General features: G+C 45.4%; 1 protein-coding gene and 1 long non-coding RNA gene across 4 annotated transcripts in view; one reads left to right on the top strand and one right to left on the bottom strand.

Moving 5' to 3' along the window:
- LOC134909040 (uncharacterized) overlaps positions 1 to 2,458 on the bottom strand; it is a 261,137-nt gene extending 258,679 nt beyond the window's left edge. For both annotated transcript variants that reach the window (XR_010175833.1, XR_010175834.1), the window contains exon 1: positions 2,369 to 2,458. This is a non-coding gene — a long non-coding RNA (uncharacterized LOC134909040). The remainder of the gene's footprint in view (positions 1 to 2,368) is intronic.
- A 79-nt stretch (positions 2,459 to 2,537) lies between these two features.
- Positions 2,538 to 12,491, top strand: part of TAF1B (TATA-box binding protein associated factor, RNA polymerase I subunit B) — a 316,001-nt gene continuing 306,047 nt past the window's right edge. Inside the window, exon 1 of one of the 2 annotated variants that reach the window (XM_063915434.1) lies at positions 2,538 to 2,627. In XM_063915434.1, coding sequence (XP_063771504.1) covers positions 2,610 to 2,627 — 18 coding nt within the window. In that variant the 5' untranslated portion in view covers positions 2,538 to 2,609. Of the gene's footprint in view, positions 2,628 to 3,556; positions 3,692 to 12,491 lie in introns of those variants that run through there. The other variant, XM_063915433.1, reaches the window with a different exon arrangement.

The following is a 12,491-nucleotide window of genomic DNA, read 5'->3' as shown; positions in this document are numbered from 1 at the left end:
TGGCACTGTGGGGGGCATACAAACAATTTGGCAGTTACTCAATCATACCTGGAGATAATTATATATCAGGTGCTGGAAGGGGGAGGGGTCACAGACAAACAACAGACAGAGAGGAGGGGGGTGCAAATCCCCACCCCTAAATTCCCTTCCGCACACTGAAAATTACCTGTAACCATCCCTGAACCTATCTGGTAATAAAATTCAGAGAATTAGTCACAAATGTTTGCAAACACATGTTTAGCTGCTGGCCACGTCACGGCTTCTCCGATACAGCAGTCCTAACCTACTTAATAGCAGTGCCCACATAGGGCCATGTAATTTGTCACAGTAGGCCTCATGATAAAGGCTATTACTAAAACACTTCCAGACAGAGAGCTAACTTACCCAGGAGCCACCCCCAGGATCTCCCATTGGCACTACAAGGAACAGCATGCCTTTCAAATGCTGCTCCCATTCAATGCCTCTTGCACACAAGCAGTCAAACAATTTGGCAGTTGCTCAATCATACCTGGAGATAATTATATATCAGGTGCTGGAAGGGGGAGGGGTCACAGACAAACAACAGACAGAGAGGAGGGGGGTGCAAATCCCCACCCCTAAATTCCCTTCCGCACACTGAAAATTACCTGTAACCATGCCTGAACCTATCTGGTAATAAAATTCAGAGAATTAGTCACAAATGTTTGCAAACACATGTTTAGCTGCTGGCCACGTCACGGCTTCTCCGATACAGCAGTCCTAACCTACTTAATAGCAGTGCCCACATAGGGCCATGTAATTTGTCACAGTAGGCCTCATGATAAAGGCTATTACTAAAACACTTCCAGACAGAGAGCTAACTTACCCAGGAGCCACCCCCAGGATCTCCCATTGGCACTACAAGGAACAGCATGCCTTCCAAATGCTGCTCCCATTCAATGCCTCTTGCACACAAGCAGACAAACAATTTGGCAGTTGCTCAATCATACCTGGAGATAATTATATATATATACTGTGGGGGGCATATCTGCACTGTGGGGGCATTTATGTATCTGGCACTTTGGGGGCATTTATGTATCTGAACTGTGGGTGCATATCTGGCACTGTGTGGCCATTTATGTAGCTGGCACTGCTGGGGGGGCATGTCACGTGTAGCTGGCACTGCTGGGGGGGCATGTCACGTGTAGCTGGCACTGCTGTGGGGGCATGTCACGTGTAGCTGGCACTGCTGGGGGGGCATGTCACGTGTAGCTGGCACTGCTGGGGGGGCATGTCACGTGTAGCTGGCACTGCTGGGGAGCATATCACGTGTAGCTGGCACTGCTGGGGGGCATGTCATGTAGTGTTCCCGCTAGGCGTCTGTGGCTAGGCAATGTGTCTCAGTGCTCTCCCTGGTGCAATGTGTCTCAGTGCTGTGCCTGGCGCAAAGTGTATAGGAGGTTCTACCTGGTGCAGTGTGTATTAGGTGCACTACTGTGTGGTGTAATGCAAATTGCCACTATTATGTGGCCACGTACCTTCCCCACAAAGTAACTCCCCTTAATTTTTGCTGCGCGCCTTCGGCGCGCACTGTCCATGCTTTGGCATATAGGTATGGGAACAACAAGCAGTATGTACATCATTTTGCCCTCCTAACTTAAAAATGTGCCCTCCCTGTGATCAGCACCATGCCCTAAAAAGTGAACACTATCATGTGTAGCTGGCACTGCTGGGGGGCATGTCATGTGTAGCTGGCACTGCTGCGGGGCATGTCATGTCTAGCTGGCACTGATGCGGGGCATGTCATGTCTAGCTGGCACTGCTGCGGGGCATGTCATGTGTAGCTGGCACTGATGCGGGACATGTCATGTCTAGCTGGCACTGCTGCGGGGCATGTCATGTCTAGCTGGCACTGCTGGGGGGCATGTCATGTCTATCTGGCACTGCACATTATGTGTATCTGGCACTATACTGGAGACATTGTGTGTAAGTAAGGAACACTACTGTGGCTATGTGTAAGGCTGCTAATTGTGTGAAAATATATTTATAGTTTGATGATATGAAGTTACGAGGCCACGCCCACTTTTCCAGAGGCCACACCCACTTTCCCGGGAGCGTGCCTTCGGCGCGCGCATGGGGGGGGGGGGGGGGGCGCTTTTACATTTTCTTGCTCAAGGTGCTAGTAGGCCTGGAGCCGGCCCTGCACGCCACCAACTATTACCTTTAGTAATTTGGTGGCGAGCGAAGCGAGCCACCGAGCCCTAAGCGGGTCGAGCGAAGCGAGCCCGCGAGGGTACTTTTCGGGTACCCTGTTCGGTCGTAGCTCCTCCCCCTGGTGACGTAGCTCCTCCCCTAGGTACGTCAGAAGGTCCCTTCTCCCACTCCGATATAGAATCAACCCTACTAGTACCTTTGCCACCAGCTAGCGATATGTAGCCACGTGACGTCTGATCACATGACGTATGTCTCCCGAAACACGTGATGTAGGTCTCTAGCGTCACTGATGCTCCAGCTAGACCGGGCGGAAGTGACGCGTAAACGTGTGTGTGATGAAGGAAACCGCAGCAGTCTGCTCTGCGTCCCCTCCACTGATAGCCTCAGCGGTGTATCTAGTCCTTTGGCGGAGTCTCCGGTGTAACGGGTGGTGAGGAATGGAGGAGGAAGAAACGGTGTGTACTGATGACGTCACGGAGACGCGCCCGGCGCCAGTCACGTGCTCACCCGCTCCCTCTCCCACTGGCTATAGTCAAGCCAAGTTTGCCCACACGTGTTCCGCACAGAGCATCAGCATGCTGCTGTTATATGTCACCTACAGTACTACCTAGTTATCATCAGTGTGCTCGGGGCAATGCTGTAGCTGCTGGGCATGTTACTAGCCTCTTTAGTAATTAGGCTTGGTGTGTTTAGCGCCTATACGTATATATGTGTTTTTATATTTTACACACACACATTTACACACACACGCACCATACTTGCCTACCTGACCCTCTCCATGAGGGAGAAAATGCTCTGTTCCTGGACTTTCCTGGTAATGTATGATTGCCATCACCTGTGGTGAAACATCTTTCTCATTAATTACCTAGCTCACCACAGGTGATGGCAATCATACATTACCAGGAGAGTCCAGGAACAGAGCATTTTCTCCCTCATGGAGAGGGTCAGGTAGGCAAGTATGACACGCACAAGTCGCACATTATATTCCATCTGTGACAGAGAAAGGACATGTAAATAGCATTTTAATCTTTGTGTATAGCTCTTTACAACTTGGTTCACAAAGTAGTGTTCTGTGCAGTTTCCATAGGCAGTAACAGGGATTTTAGCGCTTGCTGTGTTCTGTCTCCCACCTGTGCCTAATAAATAGCATGTATTGCATGAAACAGACCCATGCATAAATAACCGTCTTGTGTTTGCAAAAAAAAATAAAAAAATGTAGTGGCGTGTTTTATTACCCAATCCACCCCCATCCCCCAATAAATAAATATGCACAAGCTAAAGCTTCTGCATGATTTAAGTAACTTAGTTAACAAAGCCTAACTGATGCTGCAGGTCATGCCCCGTTGTTCACAATGGGAAATAGTATCTAATGATATCTTTAGATGGGGATGTGGTCAAGATGCTGGCTGTCGGGATACTGGTAGCTGAAATACCAACACTGGAATCCCGACACCCTTCAGAATCCCGACATCGGAACGCCGAATGGGCCAGCAAACCGACGCTGGGATCCCGCGCAGCGGTATAACATACTGATTCCCTCAGATGACAATAGCAGCTTTTCCTATGGAAAGAGCTACCAGAGTGTGAAGAGGCATACAAATCCCCCTGCTTTTAGCTCTTTTGTGCAAATGCGTGGCATACAATTGGTCACTATACCACCAATCAGAAGAATGACAGCGGGGTCCCGCTTTACAGAATACCGGCTGCAGGGGGGGGGGGGGTTAGGATTAGGCTATGGTTGGATTAGGGGTAGGGTAAAAAAATACTGTGATCAGTCAGGATCCCGATAACAGAGATTTTGTGCGAAGCCCAATTTTGCATGTGCAGGAGCAGTGTAAATTTCCGTGGCTGTGATAAGCGGTTTATGTACGGGTGTGAGCATTTATTGGGGCAGATGGTTATCAGAATGGGTGTCCCACAATGGATAAATTCTTCAATATTCTTTAAAAAGTATTCCGTATCACTCTTCTGCCACCTATGATAAATAAGCCCTTTAACTGGCTATGTTTTTTTCAAAAATTGTCTTTTATTATCAATATAATAGCTATTTAAACCTGATTTGCAGATTTGTTGAGACATTTATACTGAGTAAAGGTCAAATAAGTATTTGCTACACTACAATATGTAATTTTGACTGCACTACAATATGCAATGTATGCAATGTAGTACAAAAATACCTGACTGCACATACTATTTTGCCTTGTGATTTGGACTATGCGGGAGCGCACATCGCAAGGGAAAATAAACACAGTGCAATTTGAACTAGACGCAATGAGATTTGAACTAAAAAGATCAAATCACACTATAAATATAGAAAACATTTTTCTACACTTCTTCTTGCAGGACTTCTTAGTTTTCTCAAGAAGATCAGCCAGTAGCAGGGAGTGATACTAAGGATTGCCCTTTACTGCTGGCAGAGAGGGGGAGAGGCCACGCTGCTGCAGTACAGTCAGCAGCCCAGGCTGGTGGCCTATCCTATCAGGATAGCACATTGCAGCCTGCTCCCATCCACCTGCAGCCGGTGGAGAGAAGGGAATCTGCAGCTTCACTGATCCCCCTAGCTCGGGCTGCAGGAAGACTTTCTGTATTCCTTCAGCCACTGGTGGGCGATCCGTTTAGAATCACTACCTTTCTGAAGCCCAGCCAGCAGGGGGAACTGAGCGGCGGGCCTGGTTGGGTTAACCCGAGACATGCTGGAAGATTAGCTTCCCGCAGTCTCCTCTGGCACGGTCACTTCAGATGTGACCATGTTGTGGAATGCCCATCTTGACATGGTCATATCTGATCTAATAGAAGGCACCAAACCTCATGATGTTATTAAGTCTATAGCCTTTCTATGATGGGGGGAGATTTAGCAAAGATTGGAGAGAGCTAAAGTACTAACCACTCAGCTTCTGTGATTTTTCTAACACAACCTGTAAAATGGCAGTTAGCAGTTGATTGATCTCTCTCCGAGTCTTGATAAATCTCCCCCTGGAAGTCTTGTGTTTATAGGTATCCTCATAATCCTATTTTGGGCTTTTTTTTTTTTTTTGGAATGTGACCTTACACTCACAGATTAGTATCTCACTTTGTACGTTCTATAACATCAGTTTTATTGGTTTATTCCTTTTTGTTGCTTTTGGCAGAGCTTTGTGGCTGCTTGGAAACCATTTCTGATGTTATCATAATACGAGTTCCAAATTGAACTCTTATAGTACCCCTGACCTTTTAACACATTGCTGTATGAAGTGCATTTTGCATCTAATTCCGGCTTGTTCACCCATCCAATTAGAATCCATAAATAATAACTGAAAGACGGCATATTCTACAGAATCTCTCTATCCCTTTGTTATACTTTCTTTATACTTTAAATTGTTATGGTGGCGTAATCTGACAAAACGTTATTTGATCATATCTATACCGTGTGCATGAGAAAAGCTGCACACACACACACACAGCAGTTTCTTTGGCCGATGTTATCTGATTTGATTGAACAGGTACAACATGGTCAGTATTTCATGTGCAAGTGTGCCAACCAGATTAATAGGAATAGCTTATTACAGAGGTTCCCAAACGCGGTCCTTAAGGCAACCCAACGGTCCTGGTTTTAAATGTATCCATGCTTGGCCACAGATGACTTAATTAGCACCTTAGTCAATTTGATTTAACCATCTGTGTTGAGCCATGGATATACCTAAAACCTGGACTGTTGGGGAACCTCTGGCTTATTAACTGATTGCCAGAAAACGCAGTTCTGTGGCTGGCTAAAGGGAAGTATATAAAAACTGTTCAAGCGGGGAGGGGGGAGGTGCCTGCTTCTTTAAACTGTCAGTGGGGGACGTTAATAAAATTGTATACAGATAAAATGCATTACATTTTTGACAGCTGTGTTCCTTTTTATTTTTTTTAAATGTCCCTACTGATTGCACACTTTGTTTTGGAAAGTGGTGTAGGTACTAGTTCTTATTTTAGATTTTTATTTTTTATTGCAAGTATCAGTTGTCTGTTGTAACCCCATGGTCCTTGCTGTATATGGCAAAGAGCTTTTGACCGCTTCTGCTTAGTGTTTAAGTTCTCAGGCAGGGCTCTGTTACCTCCTGTTCTCTCCCTAGCGCTATCTATGGTGCCAGTGCTCCTTCTCTTTTCTCACTTTATCCACTCCAGTGACTGTGGGGCAGATTTATTAAGCCTGGAGAAGTGATAAAGTGGAAGGTGATAATGCACCAGCCAATCAGTTCCTAACTGCCATGTTACAGGCTGGGTTTTGAAAATGACAGGAGCTGACCGGCTGGTGCGTTATCACCTTTCACTTTATCACTACACAAGGCTTAATAAATCTGCCCCTCTGTTCCTGTCTGCTTGCCCGTAGTGTGAGTAAAGAGTCGCTCACCACTTCCTGCTCCTAACAGCTAGAATGAGTTGCCATACCCTTACCCCTGTACTCCTCCCTCCCTGACCATAGTTTTACTGTAATGTCTATTATTCATGCTATGTACTTATGCAATGGTTCGATGTTGTGTATTGTACTGATCCTGTTTATTTGTTTTTATGTCTAGCCCATGTACATTGCTGCATCCACTTTGGGGTAGATTCAGTTAGCCGTGTTGCTTACCCCGCAGGGTTTTAACTCCCAGTTAGGTGCCCAAAGCTATTCAATTATTTCTCCTGCAGGTTCCACAGGTTATCCACAGGATATTAGGATATGAGGTAGCGACAGCGGATTGGCACCAAACGATCAAAGCTTTCGGCCTCCCAAAATGCAACGGGCCCGTCCCTATATCTCCGCCTCCTGGCTCAGGCAATTCAGTTTTTTGTTTGGTCAATGGGCTGCTGGTTTTTAGCAGCCATAAGCTTTTTTATTTTATTTTTATAGTCTTAATTTTTTTTTGGAGCGATCTTTCTAAAAAGCGTCTTATACGTACCTTAGAGTCGCTCCAACAACTCCCCGCCGGGTCGCGACAATGTTTACCCATGTGTAAAGTGCTGTTTCGGCAGATGTCTGTGTAGGATGTACTAGCAAGTCCAACAGACGTTACCAGGCTGTGGCTGGAGCACGGGGAGAAGGTAAGACATCGCTTCCGCTTAGTAGGGGAAACGCGAGGCACAGCCGCACTGTTTCGGGATGGAGACTACCAAACAGTCGCTGACTCAGCTGCCACCTTGGGTGTACCAGTGCTAGGCCTCAGGGATCATAGGCTCCAGGGGTAGTATGAGGCCGTGATCCCTAGGGTTGATGTCAGCAGTGGGGAGTAAGACGCTCCCTTGGTCGCCCCTCCCCCCGGTCCATGACCAGTTTACTCAGTTTCCCGCCATGAACTGAGTTTCCGCTTCCGTCTGAGACGCTGTGTATCTAAAAGGACCCAGTCGCAGCATAGGCAGCTGTATGACTGGTGCGTTGGTGTTCACTTAGGCGTCTGGATCTATTCAGTGTTCACTAACGTATTGATCGATCCTGGAAGCGGGGTGAAGTCTCCCTGCACCCACTCTCCTGAGCCAGGTGATACAGCACTAAGGGGGACATGTACTAAGCAGTGATAAAAGTGGAGAAGTGAGCCAGTGGAGAAGTTGCTCATGGCAACCAATCAGCTGCTCTGTAAACGGTTATAGTATGCAAATTATAAATGTTATGTCAATGTTGATTGGTTGCCATGGGCAACTTCTCCACTGGCCCACTTCTCCTCTTTTATCACTGCTTTTATCACTGCTTTTATCACTACATGTCCCCCTATGTCTCTGTCTACCTTTGGTACGAATAGTTGGATAAGTGCCTGTTGCATATGAGTCTGTAAACTACTGCTGCTGTTTTCTTTCGCTGTGCGACTGAATACGTCTAACCTCCTATATAAGGTAATGTAGTACAGGTTGAGTCTCCCTTATCCAAAATGCTTGGGACCAGAGGTATATTGGATATGGGATTTTTCCGTATTTTGGAATAATTGCCTACCATAATGAGATATCATGGTGATGGGACCTAAATCTAAGCACAGGATGCATTTATGTTTCATATACACCTTATACACACAGCCTGAAGGTAATTTTAGCCAATATTTTTTATAACTTTGTGCATTAAACAAAGTGTGTGTACATTCACACAATTCATTTATGTTTCATATACACCTTATACACACAGCCTGAAGGACATTTAATACAATATTTTTAATAACTTTGTGCATTAAACAAAGTTTGTGTACATTGCGCCATCAGAAAACAAAGGTTTCACTATCTCACTCTCACTCAAAAAAGTCAGTATTTCGGAATATTTGGATATGGGATACTCAACCTGTAATATGTTTCTCCTACATAATTGAAATGTATCCGTAGTTGATGATTTGCTCATATTGCTTATTATACTAATGTATAACCTGTGACTGATTGCTAGTGTGATTGCTGACTTTACTATTTTCTATCAGTTTCTGTGTATTCCGATCCTCAATGCTGGTGCCAAAGCAGGGAGGGAATAGATTGTGTGTCACTTTAACAAATTTTAAAGTGATTGCAGTCACAATTTGTGTAGTTAACATTGTAAAGGTGTGTTATTTATTTATCATATCTAAGAGAGGCAAGGGTGAGGAGGATACACTCTTCACAGCATCACCAACACTCAAGTCATGTTTGTCTTGCAAAGCTGGGTTAGCCTCTCAGGATCTGGTTCAAAATGGATTATGTGCAAATGGTTTTAGCTTTCACCAAAGCCTCTTGAATAATCTGAGGCAGGCACAGGTTCAAGTTAAACCCCCATGGGCTACTTTCGCGCAGACATTCTCCAGTATAGCTGAGTGGATAATGCCAGCTCCTATACCAGGGATAAGTTAGCCTATTAACCCTTACATGCATTCCACCTGGGGGTTATCACATCCAGTACCGGAATTGGTAGCCTCTCAAGAGAAACAGGCTGAAATGCCGGTGGTAAGTTAATCACATAGACATAAAACAACATCTTCACAATCTACACATGTTTCAGATGAGGACTCGTTGAAGGATGAGGACTCATCGCACTCCGGGTCTGCATACGGAGACGAGGAGGAAGGCCTCAGCTCAGTGGACATTCCTGAGCTAATAGTGCTATGAATGCCATTTTATCCTTAGAGGAGGCAGCAGAGCCTTTGTTAACATCTATGGCACCTGTGTTTAAATGTCCCAAATTAGTTAGGACCATGTTTCCTGGGTCAAAACAGCTGATGGAAATTATGCAAGAGGCTTGGGTTACACCCAGTAAGAAGTTTAGAATTCCAAGGAAATGGAATTCCTATTATCCTCTTCCGGCTGGGGACTGTTTAAAAAGGGAGGTGGCTCCCAAAGTAGATAGGCATGTCATCCGATTGGCCTGAAAATCTACATTACCTCTGCCTTCAACATCGTTAAATGATGTCACTGATAGGAAAATAGATGGTTTTCTTAAAACCATTTACTCCTTGTCTGGGGCAATCATAAGACCAGCCATGGCTTCAACCTGGATGGCAAAAGCTGTGGCAGCCTAGGGTGATGCATTGGAGGATGACCTTACAATGGCATCTAGAGAGCAAAAATTCCATATTGCACATATCAAATAGGCAGCTATTTTTATGGAAGAAGCAGCCTTGGAGCTGGGTACAATTGCCTCTCAGGCATCAGCCTCAGCAGTAGCAGCTCGCAGAGTGGTTTGGCTACGTACATGGAAAGCTGACTCAGAATCCAAGAAGGTTCTGGAGTCATTGCCTTTTACTGGAGATATTCTTTTTGGTAAAGAATAAAACAGTATTTTGGAGTCAGAAGCAGGCTCCAAGGAAGTGAAGTTTCCTTCCACACACAAATCAAAGCATAGATTTCCAGCCTTTCGGACTCAAGGCAAAGCAAAAGGAAAGGGTTATGGCAAACAGTCTCAATCTGACAAGTCTGGTAAGACTAAAAAGCATTGGGCTACCAGAGGGCAAGCTTCCAAATCAGAAGATAAGCCATCAGTTTGATGGTGCGGGCCTCCACCTGCAGGACCCCAGGGTGGGAGGCCCACTACTTCAGTTTGCACAGATCTGGCAGCAGTCTACCACAGATGCCTGGGTGCAAGTAGTAGTATCTCACGACTATGCGTTTGCTTTCAAGAAGCACCCTCCTCAAAGTTTTTAGTTTTTTTTGTATCAGCCCGTCTTCAGTGGAAATGAAGGCCCGGGCTTTGCAAGAGACAGTTCAGAAGTTTCTTCAGTCAGGAGTGATAATTCCAGTTCCTCCTGCACAATGAGGATAAGGTTTTTATTCCAACCTGTTTCTAGTCCAGAAGCCAAATGGGTCGTTCCGGCCTATACTCAATCTCAAAGTGCTGAACAAGTACATTTGGGTGCCTCTGTTACATATGGAGATTTTACGCTCCATTATTTTTGCCATGAAGCCGGAGGATTTTATGATATCCCTTGATATCCAGGATGCTTACCTTCATGTTCCTATAGCACTGTCCCATCAGCGCTATCTCAGGTTTGCTATCCTCCAGCAACATTTTCAATTTCAGGCCCTACCATTTGGTCTGGCCACAGCTCCCAGAGTGTTCACCAAAATTATGGTGGTAATGGCATTTTATCTCCGTCAGCAGGGGATAAGGATTTTTCCATACCTGGACGATTTATTATACTGGCACAATCTCAGGAATTGCTTCAGAGTCATCTGCGACAGACAATAGCGTGTTTGCAGAGATACGGTTGGCTCATAAATTGGGCAAGGTTGTCCCTGCTTCCGTCACAACGGATGACTCACTTGGGAGCTGGTGTTGGATTGAGTCTTCAGAGAGTAATTTTACCTGTGAACAAAATATCCAAAATTCAGTCAAGGATTCAGGAGCTGGTACATAGTCAAAAGGTATCCATTCACGCAGCAATGCGTGTGATGGGGTTGATGGTGTCGACATTCGACATGGTGGAGTATGCTCCGTTCCACTCTAGGCCTCTGCAACTTCTGATCCTTTCCAAATGGAATGGTTTTCATCAGACAATAAAAACGCAGATTATGGTCCTTTCTCTGAAAGTGAGGGGGTCATTAGCCTGGTGGCTACAGACATCCCATCTGGACAAAGGGAGACCCTTTTGGATATCAGATTTGGAAATTCTGACAACAGATGCCAGCCTTCAGGGCTGGGGAGCGGCGTCAGGAAGTAGTTTCTTCCAGGGGCAGTGGACCAAGGAAGAAAGTTGCCTGCCAATAAATATATTGGAACTTCGGGCCATATATATATATATATATATATATATATATATATATATATATATATATATATATATATATCACTTATTCAGGCAAAGGACATCTTTCAAGGGAAACCAGTCCAACTCCGCTTGGACAATGCAACGGCAGTAGCGTACCTCAACCATCAGGGAGAAACTCGCAGCCAAAACGCAATGAAGGCGGTAAGTCACACATTAAAGTGGGCAGAACTTCATCATACAGCCTTGTCCGCAGTGTTCATTCCGGGAGTCCTAAACTGGGATGCGGATTTCCTCAGTCGGCAAGCCATTCATGCAAACTAAAGGGCTTTACACCCAGAATACTTCCAAATTCTGGTAGACAAGTGGGGGTTACCGAAGATAGAGCTCATGGCGTCCTGTCAGAAAAACAAAGTTCCCGGATTTGGGTCAAGAACAAAGGATCCCAAAACGATCTTTGTGGATGCCCTGTCAGTGAGATAGGACTTTCGTCTGGCCTATGTGTTTCCACCAATCGCCCTGTTACTCAGGCAAACAAGGAAGGGGTGCCGTGATACTAATTGCTCCGGGTTGGCTCAGAAGACATTGGTACACAGATCTGCAGGGGCTATCGATGGATGTTCCATTACTACTCCCTCAACGTCCAGATCCTCAGGGTTTTTGCTATCACAAGCACCTGAATCGACTGTCTTTGACGGCGTGGCTCTTGAGACTTCCATCATGAAAGCAAGAGGATTCTCACAATAGGTAATTCAAACAATGCTCAGAGCAAGGAAACCTTCCTCAGCTCGCATTTATCACCGAATATGGCAAGCCTATATTCAATGGTGCAGTGACCTGAATCCATGGAATGCTGCACATTCAACCTCCTTTTGTTCCTCCTACAGTGCCTTGGGACTTAAGTTTAGTTCTAAAGGCCCTTCAAGTTGCCCCATTTGAACCACTAAAATGAGTGGATCTTAAATGGTTGACAGCTAAAGTTCTCTCTCTACTTGCTATTGCTTCAGCTAGAAGAGTTTCAGATTTAGGGGCATTGTTACGTCGCCCTCCTTTTTCTGTTTTTTTTTTTTTTTTTAATCCAGAGAGAGCGGTTCTCAGAACCAAATCTGGGTATCTTCCTAAGGTGGTGTCTAAATTCCACCTCAACAAAGAAATTGTAGTCCCGGCCTTCCAAGG

Source organism: Pseudophryne corroboree, chromosome 4, assembly GCF_028390025.1.
Source record: "Pseudophryne corroboree isolate aPseCor3 chromosome 4, aPseCor3.hap2, whole genome shotgun sequence".
Classification (NCBI taxonomy): Eukaryota; Metazoa; Chordata; class Amphibia; order Anura; family Myobatrachidae; genus Pseudophryne; species Pseudophryne corroboree.
The sequence above is the reverse complement of the archived record's forward strand: the minus strand, read 5'-3'. Positions and strand labels throughout refer to the sequence as shown.